At 44.3% G+C, this 24950-nt stretch overlaps 1 protein-coding gene across 1 annotated transcript in view; it reads left to right on the top strand.

The window, feature by feature from the left end:
- cacna1ba (calcium voltage-gated channel subunit alpha1 Ba) overlaps window positions 1-24950 on the top strand; it is a 292202-nt gene that overhangs the window by 46742 nt on the left and 220510 nt on the right. The window contains exons 4-7 of the mRNA XM_087849000.1: window positions 27-118; window positions 1092-1244; window positions 2107-2294; window positions 16647-16750. Coding sequence (XP_087705126.1) covers window positions 27-118; window positions 1092-1244; window positions 2107-2294; window positions 16647-16750 — 537 coding nt within the window. The remainder of the gene's footprint in view (window positions 1-26; window positions 119-1091; window positions 1245-2106; window positions 2295-16646; window positions 16751-24950) is intronic.

The following is a 24950-nucleotide window of genomic DNA, read 5'->3' as shown; positions in this document are numbered from 1 at the left end:
TGAATCCATGCTGTTATTGTGTGTAGGATCCTGGCCACTGTGGGGGCTGACTTTGATCTGAGAACATTGAGGGCGGTGAGAGTGCTGCGACCACTCAAACTTGTCTCCGGGATCCCAAGTAAGTCCAATTCACATTTTAATACATGTGCTGTCTGTGCTAATGGTCATGATGTGGTTAGCATGTTACAGCATTATAATAGGTTAACAAACAAACAACTACTATACTGCAAAAATATTATGTCAGCTGTTGAAATAAATAAACATCTGTTCTGAAGATAAATTGCAAAATTTCACAGCTTTTTAATTTTAGTGGTGTATACCTTAAGCCAGTGTACTATACAGTGTATAGGAGTACTTTGCTACAGTGTATATGAGCATTTCTATACAGTATATTGAAGTACATCCATACAGTTTATAGGAGTGCACTTTTAGTGCCAAGAGCCGCACTCAAGAAAAACATCTGGCGTAAAAATAGGAGGGAGTCCACTTTCCCTCTTGGGGGAATACTCCCATAGGTTTTAAATCTGGGACTCTCCACCATTTGACCCTAGAACTTAAGAATCTTCCCGGATGAGAGGTGAAACATCTTCCTTAGATTAACAAGTAAATATTTTTCCGTAGCACTACAGTTCCTCTGCATCTTTTGGACAGAAGCAAAATGACAGGGAGACTTGGTTGTATAAGAAAAATTCAAAGGATATTGTAAATATCTAAGGAGCTTGGAAAGAAAAATGACTGGAGTTCTTTACGTTTCTCAAAGACTTTTCAATAGCAATCACGTGATCATCACAGTGGGTCAACAACCCTCTTAAGGGACAACTTCTACTAGGGCTTGAATACCTGCGACTCTTCATCATTTGGTCTTAGAACTGAAGAAGCTTCTCGGGTGAGAGGTGAAACGTCTTCAAGAAACTTAAAGAAGTCCAGTCGCTTTTCTTTCCATGCTCCTTAGATTATCATGACTGAATGACTGAGAACATACACAGAATTACTGCAAATATATTTTGATAGCATTATGGTATGCTGGTATGTTACATTACATATTCAACCAATCATGGCTAGGAAATCTTACTTCTCTTGCTTTGCCTCAGGTCTTCAGGTGGTTTTAAAGTCCATCATGAAAGCTATGGTACCACTGTTGCAGATTGGCCTGCTGCTTTTCTTTGCCATCCTCATGTTTGCCATCATCGGCCTTGACTTCTACATGGGGAAATTTCATCGCACCTGTTTCCGGATTAACACAAGTGAGCAAATATTATAGAACCTTAACCATTCCTATGTGTTTTTTAATGAAGATAAGGGGTTGAGTGACACATTTTGAATTCCCCCCATATAAACAAAAATATGATTGTAATAGAAATTATGCAGTGAAGCAAGCTCCAACAGGAGAACGAACAATTAATTGTAAAATATGTTCCCTGTGATGTGTGTGATATTCTTTTATATCATCAGTCAGACTTTCTCTTACATAAATTTAAAGAATAAAATCTAAATAATCACATTGTCCATCAGAATCTGTGAGCTGTCGGCTTTCAGCCCCTTTCTCACCCGGCAAGTGCTGCCGGGTGAGAAAGCCAACATCTCACTGATTCTGATGTGTTTGTCCGTGCTTTGTGTTTATGTCTTTTTGCGGAATCTGTTTACCTGCTCTCGTTTGCTGTTTTAGCTGTTTGGTGGTTGTTGAAATTGTTTTGTGAGGTTTAGCCTGAGATTCTGGCGTTTCTGGCAAAACACATTTATATTTAAAAATTGATTCAGGATTTCAATGAATCGATATCGCTTTATTAAAGCTAAAATTGATTTTAATCAATAAATCGATTATTGAAACCCACCCCTATATTTAAACCTTTTGTTTTCTTCTCCCCAGCCTCGCAATCTCCCTCATACCCAGCTGTGTGTTCCCCTGTGTGCCTCTTCGTTTAGAGTTATTCATATCCCAGTGTAGTTTGTATTCTTTTCCTTGTGTCAGCAATAAAGCAGTTTTGGAGTTACTTTCCGCGGCTTGGAGTCTGCATTTGGGTCCACATCCTGCATGCCACACAGCGCACTGTGACTATTTCTAAAAAAAATACCTTAGTCTGTCAGTGTGTGTCTTTGTGGTTACAGGTGAGCAGACGGCAGATTTCCCCTGTGGCTATGAAGCTCCAGCAAGGACCTGTGCCAACGGCACTGTCTGTAGGGAGTATTGGATCGGACCCAATTTTGGCATTACCAATTTTGACAACATCCTCTTCGCTGTTCTCACCGTTTTCCAGTGTATTACAATGGAGGGATGGGTGGATATCCTCTACAATGTGAGTCCAGTTGTGGGGACAAAAAAAGACCTTTGGCCATATATTTTGTTGGTTTACCTCAGGGCACCAGTATCATAATTTTATTCTGTTAAAAAACATATGTACATGTGTATATAATACAGTGTATTATATCAGCGTCAGAATGGGCATTCACTGATTACTACACAGCACTAAAAACAAGTCCACAATAAGTCTGGTATGTTACTTGAGAAAAAATGCTCCCATGCAATCTGGGGCTATAATTATATTACACATGACTCTTACATGATAAAACACAGTGAGCTATGTTTTGTTTGGCAAACACTAAAAAAGCACTAAAAAAGCATATGATATATAGGTATAGAAATTGATAAGAATTTAGTGATTCCGATTCCATTATCGATATCATGTACTGACTGATTCCGTATCGATTTTCTTGTTGATTCTCATTGGGTTCTGATTGGCTCCACTTTGAGAGTCACCAGTTTATTTAGAAGTAAAACATGAAGATATCTAAAGTAATGTGACTTTGGTAGATCATGTTTTTCTAGGGATGGGTATCGTTTAGGTTTTATCCGATACCGGTGCCAAACTGGTACTTTTGAAACGGTGCCGGTGCTTAAACGGTGCTCAAACCAGTGCTTAAAGAATGGAGAACACAAAATTGGTCGAAAAACCTCTCATGTTCAGCTGTTTTTTTGTAAAAAGATAACAATGTTAGCCTTTTCTGCAGCTATGGGGCATATATGGTATCACTCTTGGCTGGAAGCGGTGCTTAAACAATGGAAAAAACATAAACTTTGTCCAAAAACCTCTCATGTTTAGCTGTTTTCCACTTTTTCTGTCACGGCTGGCGGGGTGAGCCGTGTGGTGTTGGAGGAAAAGGAGGACCCAAAATGCAGGCAGTGACTGATGATTCGATTGAGGTTTATTTACAAGTGGTGGAGTGGCAAAAACAGGCAGTGAGGGAAGAGAATGTACAGAACAAACCTAAACTGGGATAGCTAAATAACAAACCGGAGATCATACGAATGGGGTGGGAGGCAGAGAGACGCAGACGAGGAACAGGACACCATGAAACACAGACGAGCCGACGAGGAGCACAGGCAGACACGCACTATAAATACACACACCAGGTAATTAGGAAATGGCAGACAGGCGGGGACACAGCTGGAACTAATGGACATAACGAGACACAAACCTACAAAGTAAAACAGGAAACACACAGACTGTTTTACACAACCAACTGGGGACACGATCAGAACGCAGAGGAGAGACACAGGTAGGGATGATAGAACACACAACTCAAACCCTAAGAACAAATACAAAATCAGAACAAACTAGAAAAATGATAATAATCAACTTACCGACCCAGGACCATGACAGTACCCCCCCTCCAAGGGCTGGCTCCAGACAGCCCAAAACAAAAACAGACGACCAACCCAGGGCGGGCGGCGGGGGCCCAGGATGGAGGGACCACAACCAAACAAAAAACAAGCTCCAGTGGGCCAAACGAATTGTCCAAAACACAACACAGACTGGAGTTCCTGAACAGGGTCCCAAAACATAGCTCAGGAGGCCGGCCCGGAGGCTGACAACTCAGGAGCCCAGAACAGTTCATCACCGGGGGCCGACCATGTGGAAGGCAGTGGCGGCGACGGGGAAACAGTTCAGGCGGCCGACCGTGCGGACGGCAACGACGGGGAAACAGTTCAGGCGGCCGACCGTGCGCACGACAGCGGCGGCGTGAAAGCAGTTCTGGGGGCCGACCGTGCGGACGGCGGCGGCGAGAAAGCAGTTCCGGAGGCCGGCCACGGCGGCGAAGATGCCCAACATGCGGCCAGGCAGATGACCGACGATGTTGAGGCGGCAGTTGGGGACCTGAAGGCTGCGTGGCCTTCGCAGCACCAGGTGAGACGGAAGCTGAGGCTGGACCAGACGAGACGGAAGCTGAGGCTGGACCAGGCGAAGCTGAAGCTGGACCAGGCGAAGCTGAAGCTGGACCAGGCGAAGCTGAAGCCGGAGCTGGACCAGGCGAGGGTGAAGCCAGAGCTGGTGGCGTGGATGAAGCGGCAGCCGGCGAGGATGATGAGGCTGCAGCTGGCGAGGATGATGCTGCTGTTGCTGCCGGCGACGTGGATGAAGCGGCAGCCGGCGAGGATGGCGCTTCAGGTGTTGGAGATGGTGGTGGCTGAACGGTCTCACCAGAACCGTCAGCAGACATGAGGACGTGCTTGCTGGGTCCTCCCGGACCCCCAGCTGACGAAGCAAGAGGCTGGACGGGCTCCTCGGGCCCTCCAGCTGACGAAGCAGGAGGCTGGACGGGCTCCTTGGGCCCTCCAGCGGACGAGACAGGAGGCTGGACGGGCTCCTCGGGCCCTCCAGCGGACGAGACAGGAGGCTGGACGGGCTCCTCGGGCCCTCCAGCGGACGAGACAGGAAGCTGGCTAGGTTCTCCTGAACCTCCAGCTGACGAGTCTTGGGGCTGGATGGGCTCCTCGGGCCCTCCAGCTGATGAGGCAGGAAGCTGGCTAGGTTCTCCTGAACCTCCAGCTGACGAGTCTTGGGGCTGGACGGCTCCTCGGGCCCTCCAGCGGACGAGACAGGAGGCTGGACGGGCTCCTCGGGCCCTCCAGCGGACGAGACAGGAAGCTGGCTAGGTTCACCTGAACCTCCAGCTGACGAGTCTTGGGGCTGGACGGGCTCCTCGGGCCCTCCAGCTGACGAGGCCGGAAACTGGACGGGCTCCTCGGGCCCCCCAGCGAAAACAGTCTCAGAACCTGTGGGCACTGGAGCCCCTGGCACACACAGGACAGAACCAGCAGGTGCGGGGACCTCTGGCAGAGACGGAACAGAACCAGCAGGTGCGGGGACCTCTGGCAGGGACAGAACAGAACCAGCAGGTGCGGGGACCTCTGGCAGAGACGGAACAGAACCAGCAGGTGCGGGGACCTCTGGCAGGGACGGAACAGAACCAGCAGGTGCGGGGACCTCTGGCAGAGACGGAACAGAACCAGCAGGTGCGGGGACCTCTGGCAGGGACAGAACAGAACCAGCAGGCGCGGGGACCTCTGGCAGGGAAGGAACAGAACCAGCAGGCACACGGGCCTCTGGCAGGAACAGATCAGAACCAGCAGGCGCACGGGCCTCTGGCAGGAACAGATCAGAACCAGCAGGCGCACGAACCTCTGGCAGGAACAAATCAGAACCAGCAGGCATGGTGGCCTCTGGCAAACACAAAGCAGACTGCAGCTGCACCGAGCATTGACTCAGCTCAGGCAGCGACAGCCGGGTGCAGTCCTCAGCTGGCTTCTTAACCTCCAGGGGTCCAGAGTCTGCTGGGGGCCGAAACCCAGCCTCTGGGGAGGCCCTGGAGTGCGTCTCAGTCTCAGAACTGGCCAGCTCTTGAGGAGTGTTTTCATTGTTGTTAGGTTTGTCTCTCTGCTTAGAATAAGAAGTTGTTGAACTGTCCTTTATGGGTTGAACTGTTATGGCTTGCTGTACCAGAGGAGTTGGTGAAGATGATGGCTGAATAGGTGGCTGAGCTGATGATAAGGCTGATGAGTCTTCTACCAACTGAGCTATTGACTGGGCTATGGATTGTAACATAGTTTGTAGTAGGTCTGGCTGTGGTAACGACTGAGCTATGGGTCGTGAGGCTGAATGTGATGGAGGTGACGACTGAGCGGCTAACTGAGCTAGTGGCTGCTGGGCAGCTAACTGAGCTACCGGCTGGGCAGCTGACTCAAAAAACACAGCCCCGGTATAAACAGTTACAAGGTCTGGCGAAACAGACAGAGTGTCTTTTCCACTCACCACTGTGGCGATGGGCGGCGGCGGCGTGAACGTCGCTTCCTTCTCAGAGATAGCTCCGACCGGCCGGGTAATTCCACATCCGGCGGGCCGGGCCGCAGATTCCCCGGCGGGCAGTGCAACACATTCACCGCCGGGCTGGGTCGGGAAGCGGTACCAGCTGGAGGGTGAAGGTGAAGTTCGTGCAGAATGAAGTCCTGTGCGAGCGGGTGAAGAGAGTCCAGTAGCCAGGGGTGAGCAGAAATAAGCTGCTGTAGCCTGGCTTCTACAGCGCGGTGAAATTCCTCTCCCTCATGCTCAAGCCACAGGTTAACCAACCTCGAAACGGAGTCAATCAATTCCTCCCGAAACTCCTGGGAAGGTGCGGATGCTGCTGGGTCCATGTTTGGTCGGCTCGTACTGTCACGGCTGGCGGGGTGAGCCGTGTGGTGTTGGAGGAAAAGGAGGACCCAAAATGCAGGCAGTGACTGATGATTCGAGTGAGGTTTATTTACAAGTGGTGGAGTGGCAAAAACAGGCAGTGAGGGAAGAGAATGTACAGAACAAACCTAAACTGGGATAGCTAAATAACAAACCGGAGATCATACGAATGGGGTGGGAGGCAGAGAGACGCAGACGAGGAACAGGACACCATGAAACACAGACGAGCCGACGAGGAGCACAGGCAGACACGCACTATAAATACACACACCAGGTAATTAGGAAATGGCAGACAGGCGGGGACACAGCTGGAACTAATGGACATAACGAGACACAAACCTACAAAGTAAAACAGGAAACACACAGACTGTTTTACACGAACAACATTAAGCTACTCACGCAGAGAAGAACGGCTGCTGCTGCCATCATCATCCGTCATCATTTCTGCTACACTGGCAGGGCTAGGGGCCAGGACTCCGGGTCCGATAACAGGCACCACACCCGCAGTAGATGCGCTCGGTGTGAGGTCTCGCAGCAAGCTATCAAATACGGTGCATTTCTTGGCTTTTAAAAAAAACACTATGTGTCGCCAGGTGTTTCATCGGATTTGAGGTGTTACCTCCTTTGACAGTATCACAGTATCAGCTTAAAGCACTTGTTGCAGGCTGCTGAGTTTGCATATTTTGCTGTGAAGTACAGCCAGACTTTTGACCGCTTCGCCTTGGGCATTTTTAATCTGTAGCTCTGCTCTAAAAGAACGTACGTACCTGGACCCGCCTACTATCCTCGGAAACCTAAAATGATTGGCTAGAATCTAAAGTGTATCACAGCTCAGGAAAAAAAAGCACCGAAATGTGCGCTGCTTTTCGGTCTGGTTACTACCGTTTATGTCAGAACCGGTGCCATCATGGCGCCGGATACCGGTACCCATCCCTATGTTTTTCACAAAGGAATTTAAATGACAAAACCATCTTTATTAAACAGATCGCTAAAATAAATCAGTCCTTTTCTATTCCAATCCACAAATGTCTGGGATGGCACAAAAAGATGATTAGATTCAATTCAATTCAAATCAATTCAATTTTATTTATATAGCGCCAAATCACAACAAAAGTCGCCTCAAGGCGCTTCATAGATACAGAGAAAAACCCAACAATCATATGACCCCCTATGAGCAAGCACTTTGGCGACAGTGGGAAGGAAAAACTCCCTTTTAACAGGAAGAAACCTCCAGCAGAACCAGGCTCAGGGAGGGGCGGCCATCTGCTGCGACCGGTTGGGGTGAGAGAAGGAAGACAGGATAAAAGACATGCTGTGGAAGAGAAACAGAGGTTAATAACAGATATGATTCAACACAGAGAGGTCTGTTAATACATAGAGAGCGAGAAAGGTGACTGGAAAGGAAAAACTCAATGCATCATGGGAATCCCCTGGCAGCCTACATCTATTGCAGCATAACTAAGGGAGGATTCAGGGTCACCTGGTGACAACTATATGCTTTAGCAAAAAGGAAAGTTTTAAGCCGAATCTTAAAAGTAGAGATAGTGTCTGTCTCCCGAATCCAAACTGGAAGCTGGTTCCACAGAAGAGGGGCCTGAAAACTGAAGGCTCTGCCTCCCATTCTACTTTTAAATACTCTAGGAACAACAAGTAGGCCTGCAGAGCGGGAGCGAAGTGCTCTAATAGGGTGATATGGTACTACAAGGTCATTAAGATAAGATGGGGCCTGATTATTTAAGACCTTGTATGTGAGGAGCAGGATTTTGAATTCAATTCTGGATTTAACAGGAAGCCAATGAAGGGAAGCCAAAACAGGAGAAATATGCTCTCTCTTTCTAGTCCCTGTCAGTACTCTTGCTGCAGCATTTTGGATTAACTGAAGGCTTTTCAGTGAGTTTTTTGGACATCCTGATAATAATGAATTGCAGTAGTCCAGCCTGGAAGTAATAAATGCATGAACTAGTTTTTCAGCGTCACTCTGAGACAGGATATTTCTAATTTTAGAGATGTTGCGCAAATGGAAGAACGCAGTCTTACATATTTGTTTAATATGTGCGTTGAAGGACATATCCTGGTCAAAAATGACTCCAAGGTTCCTCACAGTGTTACTGGAGGCCAAGGTAATGCCATCCAGAGTAAGAATCTGGTTAGATACCATATTTCTAAGCTTTTCAGCGCCGAGTACAATGACCTCAGTTTTATCTGAGTTAAGAAGCAGAAAGTTAGTGGCCATCCAAGTCTTTATGTCTTTAAGACATTCCTGCAGTTTAACTAATTGGTGTGTGTTATCTGGCTTCATGGACAGATAGAGCTGGGTGTCATCTGCATAGCAGTGAAAATGTATGCTATGTCTTCTAATGATGCTGCCTAGGGGAAGCATGTATAATGTAAACAGAATTGGTCCTAGCACTGAACCCTGTGGAACTCCATAATTAACCTCAGTGTGTGAAGAGGACTCTCCATTTACATGCACAAATTGGAGTCTATTAGATAGATATGATACAAACCACTGCAGTGCAATACCTGTAATACCTACAGCATGTTCTAATCGCTCTAATAGGATATTATGGTCAACAGTATCGAATGCTGCACTAAGGTCAAGAAGGACAAGCACAGAGATGAGTCCACTGTCAGAGGCCATAAGAAGATCATTTGTAACCTTCACTAAAGCTGTTTCTGTGCTGTGATGAACTCTAAAACCTGACTGAAACTCTTCAAATAAACCATTCCTCTGCAGATGATCTGTTAGCTGTTTGACAACTACTCTTTCCAGGATTTTTGATATGAAAGGAAGGTTGGAGATTGGCGTATAATTAGCTAAGACTGCTGGGTCTAGAGATGGCTTTTTGAGTAAAGGTTTAACTGCAGCCACCTTGAAGGCCTGTGGTACATAGCTGATTATTAGAGATAGGTTGATCATATATAAGATCGAAGAATTAATCAATGGCAGGACTTCTTTGAGCAGTTTTGTAGGAATGGGGTCTAAAAGACACGTTGATGGTTTGGAGGAAGTAATTATTGAAGATAACTCAGAAAGATCGATTGGAGAAAAAGAGTCTAACTTAACATCAATGGTACTAAGAGTAGCTGTTGATAATATTACATCTGTGGGATGATTATTGGTAATTTTTTCTCTAATGATAAAAATTTTATTTGTGAAGAAGTTCATGAAGTCATCACTAGTTAACGTTAAAGGGATGGTTGGCTCAAAAGAGCTCTGACTTTTTGTCAGCCTGGCTACAGTGCTGAAGAGAAACCTGGGGTTGTTCTTATTTTCTTCAATTAGTGATGAGTAGTAAGCTGTTCTGGCTTTGCGGAGGGCTTTTTCATAAAGCAACAAACTATTTCTCCAGGCTAAATGATGATCCTCTAAATTTGTGACACGCCATTTCCTCTCCAGATTACGAGTCATCTGCTTTAGGGTACGTGTTTGAGAATTATACCACGGGGTCAGGTACTTCTGATTAGAGACCTTAGTTTTCACCGGAGCCACAGTATCCAGAGTCGTACGTAGTGAGGAGGTGAAATTATTAACAAGATAATCGACCTCTGTTGGGGTAGCGTTCAGATAGCTGCTCTGCTCTATGTTGGTACAGGGCATTGACGATGATAACAGTGGCTGGATTATATTCTTAAACTTAGTTACAGCGCTTTCAGAAAGACATCTACTTTGATAAAGTCCACTCTCCACTGCTGCGTAATCAATTATTGTAAATGTAAATGTTATCAAGAAATGATCAGACAGGAGAGGGTTTTCAGGAAACACTGTTAAATGTTCAGTTTCTATGCCATATGTTAAAACAAGATCTAGAGTGTGATTAAAGTGGTGGGCGGGTTCTTTTACATTTTGAGAGAAACCAATTGAGTCTAACAACAGATTAAATGCCATGTTGAGGCTGTCATTTTTAGCATCAACATGGATGTTAAAATCACCCACAATAATTATTTTATCTGAGCTCAGAACTAAATTAGATATAAAGTCTGAGAAATCAGACAGAAACTCTGTGTAAGGCCCAGGTGGACGATAGATGATAACAAGTAAGACTGGTTTCTGAGTTTCACAGCTGGGGTGGACAATGTTAAGCATCAGGCTTTCAAATGAATTAAAAGTCTGTCTTGGTCTACAAAGTGATGAACTGAAGACTTCAAATTTTGATTCATCAGTCCACAATGCCTTCTTCCAGTCTTCAGTAGTCCAGTGGCCCAGGGAAGTCTGTTTGTCTTATTCTTAGCAATGGCTTTCTTGCTGCATCTCATCCTGTCAAACCTGCAGGTCGACGTCTTCTCTTCACAGTTGAAACTGAGACTTACTTACTATGACCACTATCGAGCTGTGCTTGAAGCCGTTGTCATGTGAGCCACCTGTCATGCAAGTTGTTGACTCTCAGAAACTTGTCCTCTGATTCAGTTGTGGCTTTGGGTATCCCTGACCTGTTCCTGTCAGAGTTTGTTTCTGAGTGCCTTTTGATGGTGAAGGAAACTGTACTCACTGACACCTTGACATTCTTTGCAATTTCTCTGTAGGAAAGATGTCACGGGTTACTCTCAGGATCCACACGCAGGACTCTGGAGTTGCGATTTAACAGAGAAGGTTTTATTTACAAGCACTTCACCAAGTGTATTTACAGGCAGTGCGAGGATTGCGCTATTTACAAAGCGTGAAGGGCAGGGTTCCAGGGAGAACAGGGAAACAGGGGGATCACACACACACACGTTCACTCTAACCTCTCTCTCTCCACCAACGACCAGTCGCTCCTTCCACACTCCACACGGGGACGGGTCCGGGGAATCTAGAGACACAGAAACACATGTTAACATCTGAAATGGAGGCACGGGAAACTTCGGCTTGACATGTACTGACTAGAGTCTTCACAACAATCCAGCGTCGAACAGCTGACCTCCTCCCTCTTAAATACCAGCTGGTCTGATGAGGCTCAGGTGTTCCCAATCCAGGAAGGCGTGGGCCGAGGGCGTGAACCCACTACGAGTTCCGCCCCGGCAAAACAAGAGAGAGAGGGAGAGAGAGAGATATAGAGAAAAAGAGAGCCAGAAGCAGGGATATTATGATCAGTGCCTTGCTGATCCTGCAGGTCGTGACAGTACCCCCCCCCCCAAACCCCAGCAATGTCGGACCAAGGTCGGCTTGGTGTAGGTAGGAGATGGAGTAGGCTGGCAGCGGGCTCGTTGACAGTTTTATACTGGGCACAGGTTGGGCAGGCGGCGATGTATCGCTGGACGTCCTTGGCCAGTGTAGGCCACCAGGCGAACCGCTGGATGAAGGTGATTGTGCGATGAATGCCCGGGTGACAGGTGAATTTGCCCCCGTGGGCCCATTGTAGCACTCATGAGCGAACAGACGTGGGAACAAAGAGCAATCCAGGGAGACCAGTACCTGGATCTGGTTCCGCCCACTGGGCCTTCCGTATGGCGGACTCGATCTCCCATGACAGGATTCCGATTACACATGTGGGAGGGAGAATAGGAGAGTCACAGGCCTGATCCTCTGAGGCAGTGAATTGGCGGGAAAGAGCATCAGGTTTCACGTTCTGAGAACCGGACCTGTAGGTGATTGTAAAGCAGAATCTTGTAAAGAACAGAGCCCACCTGGCTTGTCGGGCGTTTAGCCGACCGGATGTATTCGAGGTTCTTGTGATCTGTCCATACTAAAAAAGGTTCCGCTGCACCTTCTAGCCAGTGGCGCCACTCCTCCAGGGCGAGTTTGATTGCTAGCAGTTCCCGGTCCCCGATGTCATAGTTCTGCTCTGCGGGAGAGAGACGATGGGAAAAGTAAACACAAGGGTGGAGCTTACCCTCTTGTTGTTGGGAGAGAACGGCTCCAACTCCTACATCCAAGGCGTCCACCTCTACAATAAACTGCCGCTTGAGATCCGGCTGCCTGAGGATGGGACCCGAAGCAAAGCGTTTCTTTAGCTGCGTAAAGGCCTCCTGGGCTCGATCATCCCAGCAGTAAGGTTCCTTAGGGGAAGTTAAGCGGGTTAGCGGCAAAGCAATCTTACTGTAGTCACGAATGAACCTCCGATAAAAGTTGGTGAAACCCAGGAACCGTTGAAGCTGCTTATGATTAGGTGGAGTGGGCCAGTCCAAGACTGCTTGTACTTTAGCTGGATCGGCTCTTAAATCGCCCCGGTCAATGATGTAGCCCAAGAATGACACAGTACTCACATAAAACTCGCACTTTTCTCCTTTAACAAACAGGCGATTCTCCAGGAGGCGTTGCAGGACTTGTCTGACATGGTGTACATGATCAGAGAGAGAGCGGGAGAAGATGAGAATGTCATCAAGGTACACAAACACAAAACGATTGATGAAATCACAGAACACATTATTGACTAGACCGTGAAAAACAGCGGGAGCATTAGTTAGTCCAAACGGCATGACCAAGTATTCGAAATGGCCCAGGTGCGTGTTGAAGGCTGTTTTCCACTCGTCTCCCTCTCTTATCCTGACTAAGTGGTAAGCATTTCGCAAATCGAGTTTAGTGAAGATGGTCGCCCCCTGCAGGAGTTTAAAAGCGGATGACAAGAGTGGCAGAGGGTACTTATTCTTAATGGTGATGTTATTGAGGCCCCGGAAATCAATACATGGCCAGAGGCTTTTATCTTTCTTAGTCACAAAGAAGAACCCAGCAGCCACAGGGGATGAAGAGGGGCGAATCAATCCATTAGCCAATGATTCATTGATGTTGTTACGACCCGGCTCAAAAGCTGCAACATAAAAAAGGAGATGAATACCAGAGTATGGGTGAGAAGAGGTTTTATCTTAAAATGGAAAACCAGGTTGGCTAAAATGGCTGATGCCACCAAGGCAAAGACAAGTGAGCTCCCTGGACGCTTGCCTCAGGTATGCTTTTATCCACACCTGACTAGGTGTGGCCAATTAGCACCACCTGAACACACTGAGCAGATTAGAGGCTGCAGAGGGACGTAACAGATGTACTTCTCCATGCATTCACGTTCAGGTTGAGAGAGGCTGTACAAGCGACTAGTGGGAAGGGGTTCACCTGGGAGCAAATCAATACTGCAAACGTACGGGCGGTGAGGAGGAAGAAAGCGGGCTCGGTCCTTACAAAACACTTGGTTGAGATCATGATACTCCGACGGAACGGCTGAAAGGTCAGGGGGCTGATGTGGTGGTGGGTTACATGATGTTTTTACAGGAGTAGCAGCTTTTAAACAGGTCATGTGACATTCCTCACCCCACCCCAGAACCCTCTCCTCTTTCCAGTCGAGTACGGGGTTATGCTGGCGCAACCATGGAAATCTCAGCACTAGGGGTGTGAGAGGAGCTTGAAAAACATAAAACTGTAACATTTCACAGACAGAGTTAGGGACACGGGTTCTGTAATATGAGTTATATTGGGAAGACGCTGACCATTTAAAGCGGTAACCTGCAAGGAGTGGGGCAATGCTTGTGTGTTAACTTTGAGTTCAAGAGCCAGGGAAGCATCCATGAAACTCTGCTCCACCCCGGAGTCAATCAGCGCCTGAAGGGAGTCACTTTAGCAGCTAGCATGAAACGTGGAGGAGAATGTGAAAAGGAGACCTAGTCCACCCGTGCCCTCCTTTCTACCGGCGGGCGTGGTCTTTTGGCCGTGCTGGACAGACAATGGAGATATGGCCCTTGCGGCCACAGTAAAAGCACTCACCGGCCCTCCATCGGCGGGCTCGTTCCTTCGGGGAGATTTGGGAGCGTCCGATCTGCATTGGTTGCTCATGCTCATCGCCGCGATCCACATCCCGATCGCTAGTTCCGCTTCCGCCAGAAGCTGTCTCCGCTCGCCCCACGGGCCTCTGGGAACTGTAGTTGCCGGCGCGGCGATGCGCCCTCATATGTTCATCTACGTTCACACATAAGGTTATCACCTCCGACAGGGTTTTGGCCAATTCTCTCATTAGTAATTCACCCTTGAGTTCATCACAAACATTGTTTAATAAAGTTCTTATCAATGTGGGCTGCCCCCATCCAGTCTCCTCAGCCAGTGTCCAAAACTCCTCAGAAGAGTCCGCCATACACCGTCTTCCTTGTTTTAAGTTCAGCAAACGGTGACATGCCGCTTCTGCTCCGGTGCCACTTTCAAACACACTTTTAAACTTTGAGAGAAATTCAGCATAAGCAATCTCCGGGTCGGTTTGTAGCACTGCTTGAGCCCAGTTTAAGGCTTGACTGCGGAGTAACTGAACAAAAAAGGCAATTTTTGCTCCATCACTTTCATAAGTCTGCCGCAGCTGCCGCAGCTGCCTAAACTGCAACGTAATCTGTGTTGGGAAACCAGCACACTCCACCGTTGCTCGACACTGCGTGTATAGACCAGGTAGTGCAACATTTGAAAAATATTTGCAGGACGGCACTGTGTAGCGTTTTCCTAAATCCCTCATTTTGCACAGTGTTGATGGGAGCCATATCTTTAGCCAGGTGATAAGTGATAGCTTCCGTAATTTCATTGTGCCTGTGGGAGTTCAACGGGTATGGGGAAGCGCTGTATAAGATTCCCAATATTGATGTTTGGGTGGTTGACCGGGACAGATTTTCTCCTTACTTTCTTGGCCTTTACAGCTTTGTCATATTGCACTGTGCGGGGTGATCGTGGCTCAAAAGTTGGGAGTTTGTCTTGTAATCGGAAGGTTGCCGGTTCGAGCCCCGGCTCGGACAGTCTCGGTCGTTGTGTCCTTGGGCAAGACACTTCACCTACCGCCTACTGGTGTTGGCCAGAAGGGCCGATGGCGCGATATGGCAGCCTCGCTTCTGTCAGTCTGCCCCAGGGCAGCTGTGGCTACAACTGTAGCTGCCTCCACCAGTGTGTGAATGTGAGAGTGAATGGGTGGATGACTGGACGTGTAAAGCGCTTTGGGGTCCCTAGGCGGGACTAGTAAAAGCGCTATACAAATACAGGCCATTTACCATTTACCATTTATGGTGACGTTTAAGGTGGTTATACAAATTCGTAGTGTTAGCTTGTGGTGCTGCTACTATGGCAAAACACAGCTTGCAAATGATATCTTTTTGACTCTCATCGTCTTTTATAAAACCAAAAAACTTCCACATGGAGGAATGAGAACCTTTTCTTGGAATTAATTTTACAGTGGGGTTGTCATTCTCACTGCCGCCAGTGAGCTTTTCCTCTGCTGTCACTGTGTTTTCTCCCCTCAGGCAGTTTCTCTCACGTGCTCTCCGTTGTTTTTTCCCTGCCAGCTGGCTTCTGTATCACGTGGTATAAGGCTCCGCCCTTGTCATTTGTTGAGCAGGAAGAGTGAGCGCTTGTTTTCTTGCAGACTATGTGCCGGATCAAAATGCTGTACAATCGTCACCTTTTTTTTTTTTTTTTTAAATTGTTGTCGTTTAGAAATGAGATTGCACATAAGTATGAATTGAGATTGCGATTTTCTAATGATTAATTGTGCAGCCCTACAATACTGTTCAACTGATGCAACATTTGTATGCAGACAGAGGGGGTTGTAAGTAATCCAGAAAAGTTGGAACACCTTTTCTGTAGAAATTATTAGCGCCAGCATTCACAGCTTGATCAACCTCCATTGCTGCAGAACAGCTTTAAATTGTTAACCCAATTTGTGTTGTGTTAGAAAAAAAAAGCGTTTTTGTATCATTTGAAATGTACATTATTTTTCAGTTTTGGGTGAGCTTACCTTTTCTTTTTTTTTTTTTTTGACCTCTGGCAGTTCACCACTTACCTTTGTCAACCTATTCAAGGGACTTGGAAAAATTGGGATGTTCTAAAACTTTTGACCGGTAGGCTCCTACTTCTTCACCGGGAACACGAGTTACAAATTCTTTTCATTGAGGTCTGGTTACAGATACAAAGCAAACGTAAAACTTTCACACATTTTGGTTTACAAGGTTACAAAACTCAGTTCACAACTACGCATTTGATTTACAAGTATAAAATATTTATGACCACAATTTGAGCCCATAGAAACCTGTCAATACTAACAGATGAACAAACATATAGGTTGGTGTTAGTATTTTTAGAAGATTGCTTGAAATGAAGAAAAATACACACAGAGCAGACATAAAAACATACATAAATCAGTCTTATTCCATAAGTACAATCACAGAGTGGTATTTACAGTTCTAGTCTTTGTTTCTATGTGTTTATGTGTTCAGGCCAATGATGCCTCAGGGAACATGTGGAACTGGCTGTACTTCATCCCTCTCATCATCATCGGCTCTTTCTTCATGCTCAACCTGGTGCTAGGTGTGCTGTCAGGGTGAGTACAAACTGTGAGGATGGTCTGAGATAAGAATTCCTAAAACTATTCCTTATATTTGAACCCAGATTTATCTTACCAATTCGCTGCACCTTGTTGGCTTACCAAAGATAAGATAAAATGGGGAAACAGAAATCTGTACTGGTTCATTGCTGCAAGTAGTTAAATATTCTTTGAGTCATACCATGTTGAGACAGGGCATGTTCTCACAAAGGATTTGTGTCTACCTGTGTGTTTAAACATACAAATTCTACATTTCAGTTGAGAATTTTTCAAGGCTGTAGACTATAACAAAGACATAACCACAGTGGCATTACCAATTCAATTCATTTTCAAATCAATTCAATAAAACTTTATTGATCCTGAAGGTCACCCCGAAGGAAATTGGGTTAAGGCTGCCCGACCTTTGCCAGAGCCATCTTTGTCAATGTCATTTTTAACTTAATTTCTGAAGCTCTTTTCAGTAACACAGCTTTAAAACATAATTGAATATGAGCATTAACACTAAAGATGCCTAGCTGAACTAGAATAGAACTATGCTTTCAGATAATTTAAAAATTCATCAGTAAATTTGTTGATTGTATTAAAGAGCCAGTGCAGAAATCTTGTGCGTCACATTTGAATGCAGGTCTGACAGTACCCCTTGCACTCTCTTCACATATCTTGCAAATTCAGAAGGATGGACCCACAGAGTTGCATTCATGTTAATTCCCCAACTAAATGTTAAGGTGATTTTTTTAAGACATAGCACTGTGGATTGACTCTGTCCTTACTCTTAATGTAAACATTTCCCTCCTAATATCAAATCTACCTCACAGTTTCTTTTTGAAAACAAGACAGACTGTCCCTCAAAGACCCTAGTAATTTGTTGTTGTTGCAAAGTAATTGGCAGAATATTTTCTTACTCAACATTAATTCGTGTATATATTTGAATGCTATAATGTGTTGACTTCTTTTTTTTTACCTAAGTTGGACAGCAAGTCAGCATGCCAGAGTCATTCATTTGTTTGATTCACAATGGAGATGTTTTTTTAATGTCTTTTTCTAGTTTTGTGTTTTTATTCTTGCTGTTTTGTAAGTTCTGAAAGTAGGCAGGTTGAGGTATATCCGCAATGTGACTGAAACAGCCTAAAGCCATTTACACCATTTTTGTTTTTTAACCTGATCAAAGAAACATGTTTCAGTGGCTCATTTCCTTTCATTTCCACTCCTACAGTGTGGTTTCTAGTCACAAACAAGCAAGTTTAATTATCTCTCAAGGTAGAAAACTTCGGGGGGGCACAGACAAAAAACCCCAAAACAAACAAATCTTAAATATAGCCTCTTACCTGCATTTCTAGTCTAAACAGAAGAAAAGTTATTAAAAGAAAAAGACTTCCACCTGTACAAATACCAGGTCTGTTCTTTTAAAGGAAGATAGTAATTAAAATAATTAACTAGCTCTTCTACATGCTGAACACTTTATTACACAACAACAACAAGCATGGTCCAGTTTGTTTGTTTGTTTGTTTGTTTGTTAATTTATTTCAAACATGTAAACGATATACAGGTACATTTAGTAAAGAAAATAAGAGAGAGAAAAAATATACAAAAGTCAATACATTTCAGCCTGTCCAGTTGGAACCAGGATGTAAGCGGTGGCTCAGTCAGCCCCGACGCATTCAATCTCCAGCCAATGGCCAGCTACCTGGAGCTTACAAAGAAATAAAAACAAAGGAAAATGAACAGAACCCCGTCCAGGTACTGTGATCACTGGCAAAATTTGCTTGCCAATTCCTATCCTGTTTATTTACAGCAGCTGTAGTTGTATTAGTATAGTAGTATTAGTAGCATATTTGTACATTATATCACTAAAAACAATTTTGTGATGTAAGCTAAGTAATACAAGTGTTTCTTGCCGTGGCATACACTTTAAAATGGTAAGAACTTTGATGGAGATTACAATCACTTTGTTAGGTGCACATTGTTGTAAGGACAGTGCTTCACCAAAAAAACAAAAAGGCTGTATGAGAAGAGTGTTTTTAGACTTTTTTCCATTTAATTTCATTGTCTCTTGTTAATATCCGTTTATATTTTCCTAACATTTATACTTATCCTGTACATCGGTACTGTATAAGCGGAGATAAAGGCTTGACAAAAGCTTCCAGGGACACATAGCTCCTCTTTATGATTATGGTGTCTGTTTCCTGCCATAGAAACTGTCACATGGCTTTATAGTTACTTGTAACATGGAAGGTGACGAATGCAGTCTGACATCGCCGTGCGGGGTTGTCATTGTTTAAAGAGCACAATCTGAGCCTCAGAGAATGCAGGAGACCCCCAGTGGAAGTCAGATCAATTCATTCAGTATGGGCAAGCTGGGATGAGCTATGACTGCAGTCAGAGTTGAAGCTACAACTATCTATTTTAGAAACTCTTTCATATCTCTTTTAGAATCTCTTTCATATCTCCATTTTGTCTAACTTATACTTGTGGTATGACCAAGCTGACAGTATCTCTTTTCCAAATAAAAAAAAAAGGAAAATTAGCTCCAACGGGATAGTTGGTTCTTTTTCCAAATTTTAAATAACCAGAATATCTCCACACTGCCAAATTCCTTGGAATCATCTTTTCAACAATGTCCTCATCATGTAATCATCAGGCCAGGGAGTGCTGTTTTAATGGTGACTTGTGTGACAAAGGAATCTGCTGTGATGCGAATAATGTTAATATCTGCACTCTCTTACCTGTCTGTGAAAGTTGGTTTTGGCCATAAAGCTGCTCCAGCAGGTGGACAGGTGGTTCACAGGGGGCAATGTAGCCCTAAAATATGTATGTATTTTAGGAAGGTGTGAAAAAATACTGTAAACAAAGAATACTTTCAAAAAATGAAAGTGGTAATCATTTGTTTTTGTCAATCAAAAACTGCAGTGAATGAACAAAAGCAAAATGTAAATCAAATTAATATTTTGTGTGACCACCCTTTACCTTCAAAACAGCATCAGTTCTTCTAGGTACACTTCTACACAGTTTTTGAAGGAACTCAGCTGGTATGTTGTTCCAGACATCTTGGAGAACTAACCACAGATCTCTTGTGGATGTAGGTTTCCTCACATCCTTCTTTCTCTTCATATAATCCCAGACCCAGTCGATGATGTTGAGCTTGGGTCTCTGTTGGGGCCATACAATCACTTCCAGTACTTCTAGTTCTTCTTTACACTGAAGATAGTTCTTAATGACTTTGGCTGTATGTTTGGGGTCATTGTCCTGCTGCGAAATACATTTGGGGCCAGGAAACAATCATTTATATTTCTGAAAGTATTATAGTGATTATACTGTAAAACAAATATTTTGTTTTGTTTTGTCTTGTTTTGTTTTTTTTAATGGAAGAACTGTGACTCGCTGACTCAGAGACTTATTCCCGTGAACAAAGCAAGACAATCAGAGATTGATGCAATTCAACTTGCAAGGGGAGCCGGTCGGATCAGGCTTTCGGTGCCGAAAGCGTCTCATCTGATCCCAGCCAACCCCAAAGTGTGTGTGTGTGTGTGTGTGTGTGACTTCCTACTGATCACAAACGGGTCATCTCCCCTTACCCCTGTATATGGCTCAACTCCTTTAACGATCCATCATATACAAGCATAGGCTATAAAGGGCAGGAAGTAAACATCCCTTACCAAATATGGAAACCAGAACCTTACATAGAATGTGCTTGCAGTTAAACAATATAACCTCCCCCACCATCCAACAGGCAGGGACACATGGAAACAAAAGAATGTCTTTGATCATGCAGTTTAAAACAAGGTCCACAGCTTTAAGTACAACAAAGACAACTTTTATCACAATCACCCTAACACTTTTCACTCAAAACCAAACTCTGCACCAGTGAAGCCCTTTATGAAAAAAAATATATTTGAAAGTGCAAAACTTAAAACAAGAACTGGAAAAGACCAAAACTTCCTACCTGGAAATCGTAGTGAAGAAAAGCCAGGAGAACTCAGACTCAGAGAAAAACAGACTCCAACAAACAAACGAAGAGAAAATGGTACTGCAAGGTTCTGCAAGAGACAGGGAAAACAAAAAAAGAAAAAGAGTCCAATGTTACTGTAACAAACCCACAGCAGACCCCGGTGCACGTTCATGCTTTGCAGCATACTTTATTAATACTTTGACGGTTGCTGTACATCCACACCCAGAGCTGCAGCTCTCCTGCTGCCAGCTCAACATAACACACAACCAACAACCCCAAACACAGGACCCAGTACAATATTTAAGTCGGCAAGGCATGATTGCGGATGCCATGCAGGGAAGGCGGACGCACCTGGTACCTGCAGAGGGTCGGGCAAGTCCTGAGGAGTCAGCTGAATGGTAAGAATTAGAGATGGCACGATACCACTTTTTTTTGTCCAATACCGATATCATAAATTTGGATATCTGCCGATACTGATATGACTCCCATATAGTGTATTTTTTAATCAATAAAACTGTTTTTTAATATCTTGCTGCATTTTGTATAAGTTCATACTCAAGTTTTAAAAAACAAAACACTAAAGCTATTCTCTTATACCTGTATGCAAAAAATACACTGCACCCAAACTATTTCATAGTTCAGCAATACTGATCAATTTAATAAACTCAAACCTACACCATCCTCCCTATTCTGGTATTTTAAAGAGTACTAAGCAGAAATATTAAACAGCTTAACTAATAGGATTTCCCACTCCCAGCAAAAAAAAAAAAAAATAGAGAACCACCCTCCGCCTTGTGATGCTTAATTGACGTAATTTTAAACTTTAATGCACGTGTTAAAAAAAAAAATGCATGGAAATTAATTGTATTTCTACAATAATTAAATAGATTCAACATCTTTCTTCAAATGAATTGCAGACTGCACAGATGATACCTTCCCAAAGGAAAAAGTTCTATAGCTTACTAGGGTATATATTAGACTTAATAGTTACTATATACAGTATGGACCATACATTTTACATCAGATTAAAACTTTGGGTGCAAGATTCGGATATTTATTAATTAAAAGCTAGACATTTTAAATGAGAATAAGAAAGAAAAATATTTCTTTGTATCCCCCTTTTCCCTGTTAATGCCCTACCTGCCCCCCTGGCAAAACTTTGCTAGACCCGCGCCTGCACAGTTACCAGCCATCAGCTACGTAGAAAAGGATCCTGGTGTAGAAAGTAATATTAAATAAATTCTAACAATAGCTTATCAAGCTTAAACGTGCTGGTGTTGTTCAGCTGCTGCCTTCTTCTCTCTGGTGCAAAGTGGGCCAAAAACAAACAAGAGAGTCGGGAATTGCGACAGAAAAGCCGATCATTAATCAGTTTCATGATTGAAGTAGCAAAAGGAGCGGGAGGGAGAGAGAAGAGGCAGTTGCTCCATATATCGGTTGTTAAGCTTAACGTGGGAATGCTTTACAAACATTCAGAAATGAACTTACACACTTGCTTTACTTCTCTCTGGGATAACTTTCTCGGAGATGAAATGCCGGTTTGGTAGCAAGGCTCCAAATGCTCAACCAGACCACTGAGAGGTCTCGCACACCACAGCCACTCTATCATGTGACGCATACTGCTCTGTAAGGTCATGAGCTGAGTTACGCCATGTCGCAAGTTTTGTGAGGTGCTTTTGTGATATTTAATGGATCAGATTACATTTTTATTTCTCTCCAATATCCAGTAATTCCAGGAAGTAATAAAGTAATAAAGGAAGTAATAAAAATATGATATTCATAAAAATATGATATTCATAAAAATATGCTAGTTCATAGCTCATTGCTTTTCCCCCCTAAAAAAGAACTAATTGATTATTTAAGTTTTTTATATATCAAATAGCATTCTTTTATTTTTTAATCCATTAAAAAATAAAAGTTTTTATTTTTTTTATGCTTAAAAAACGCCATCTGGTGGTGGGTCAGCGTATGTGTGTGTGTGCGCGAGTGCGCATGCCCGAGGCTGTGTGTCTGGGCGCGCGCGTGGGCGCGCCTGTGTCTCCGGACCTTGCTGTGTGTCTCGGGCTCCGTGCTTATGTGTGAAAATGTGTTAAACCATAGTAAAACTGCTTAGTTAAACTTTTGCTGCTTTTGTAACGTTCAGTATGGCCAGAAATACAGCCTGCATGCCTTGGGGCAAAACTTTATTTCAATTTATATGCATTTGTTTAATCCGGACAAGGAGATTTAGAATAAAACTCAGAATCGTGAAAAAAATAAAATAAAATAAAATAAAACTCTCGCGATCCCCGAAAAACGCACTCCCAACATAAAAAACTCTTTTCTCCAAAAAAACCCCTGGTAGGTACCCCTCTATTCCCAAAACCTAATATTCGAAAACAGGGGAAAAATCCTGAAAAAATCCTTAGTCTCCCTGCAGCTCCCACCCCGATCCTCCGCGGAGTAAAGGCAAAACTCCTTAAAAAAATCCTCCGCGTTTTCTCCAAAACACCTGAAAAAACCTTACTCGTTTTTCTCAAATTCACCCCGATCTTTAGACTAAATAACCAGGGAAAAACTCCTGAAAACCCTGCTAGCTACCCCTCTATTCCCAAAACCTTATATTCGAAAACAGGGGAAAAATCCTGAAAAATCCTTAGTCTTTTTTCTTCAAACCAGCCCTCTTACCAGCTCCGTCTAAAATTCAGCAAAGCCTAAATTCTCCCTTTGCTCTTAATCGAACCGGGCTGCAGCCGCAGCCAGCGCACAATTTTTCCTTCTTGATCGCTCCACATCTGCTGCTTAATGATTCTGGCTCTTCGTTCGAAATTTGCGCTGGAGACTAACTCCGCCTCGCAGGCGTGCCTAACTTCGCACCGCTGCCAATCACATAACAAAGGGGCGGCTCCCTTCGCACCCCGGTTAGCCAATCGGCTGCAGGTCCGATGGAGGAGAGATTCAGGCTCAACACCGGTGGGCTTTGGGGCTATGTTTTCAGCCTTAGAGAGAACGAAATCTATTTCTACCAGCTAAAAGTGGGTGAAAGTTTTGGTCACACCGCGGATCGCCTTTACTTTGTCTGATTGGGGTGTTTTGAGCCTCATCGCTACGCCCGAAGTACAGAAGAGCCTGCGGGAAACGAGCTCACAACAACCACGAACCAGGGATCAACAACTGCCGTCGCTTTCCCTATGTGCATATCCTTCGGTAAGTGTTACTCTTGCATTTTCCTTTTTACCATTCTGTCAATCCTTTCATTTTAAAAAAATATCACAATGGTTTGTAACACGTACAATACACCATCTGTCCATCCATTCGCTTCCGCTTATCCTTTTTTTCAGGCTCGCGCGGTGCGCTGGAGCCTATCCCATGTACAATACACTTTAAAAATATATATAAGCTCGACTTTAACTCCCGTAAAAGTTTATACATTACATACATTACATTACATCTACATCACCTATCATGGCATCATCAGGTATCTCATATCATCTTGTAATTGTTATGTTATGCTCCTTTGATATTTTGCTAGTTTGCGTGTTTTAAAACTCTTTTTGTTTTTCTTTATATTTTTAGACTCTGATTTAAGCCAGACGTGTTAACCTGATCCCTGCCAAACACCAGCTCTGCGTGGATTTTGACCGCGAGTGACTGGATGTTGTTTCCGGCCTGAGGTTGCCTGAAATGCCGTGAGGCTCGTTTGAAAGATTGCGCCTGAGGCGTGCCTACCTTTAGCTGCCACCAGTGAGATATCAGAGCCGGGCTCCACATATCCAATCAGGAGCACGAGCAAGACAGCTTTTTGCAGACTCTCCAGAAATATACAAGTCCTTACCAGCTGCTCTGCAACCCAGTGTTTCTGGTCCCCTCACCAACATCGCTTTTTGATATATTTTTTATGAACCACCAAAAGAGCCATTTTACCCCCCAGTACAGAAGACTGGATCTGAGGGCAGCAGCGGGGACAAATGATTGTAATGAAGCGAAGGACATTTCATGGCTGGTCTTAGATAATCGTGAGTTATTGTGTCTTATGGTGAAAAGTACATAGTTTTGCAAGAGGCATACAAGCGCTGTGGAAAAAGTAATCATAAAACTGTGTTTGTGAACACTCTGCTCCCTACATTATGCTTTAAAAAATGTGATACATGTGATGTGATCGTGAAAGAACATGATTTATTTTTTTTTTACTTTTATTCTTATGCTTTTAAAACTATGTCAGATTATCCGTACGTATTTGTATGTTATAATGTTTTTCTTACACCATGTGTA

Source organism: Neolamprologus brichardi, chromosome 12 (genome assembly GCF_056152115.1).
Source record: "Neolamprologus brichardi isolate AB-2024 chromosome 12, ASM5615211v1, whole genome shotgun sequence".
Lineage (NCBI taxonomy): Eukaryota > Metazoa > Chordata > Actinopteri > Cichliformes > Cichlidae > Neolamprologus > Neolamprologus brichardi.
Note: the sequence above shows the minus strand (reverse complement) of the source record. Positions and strands in the feature narration are given on the sequence as shown.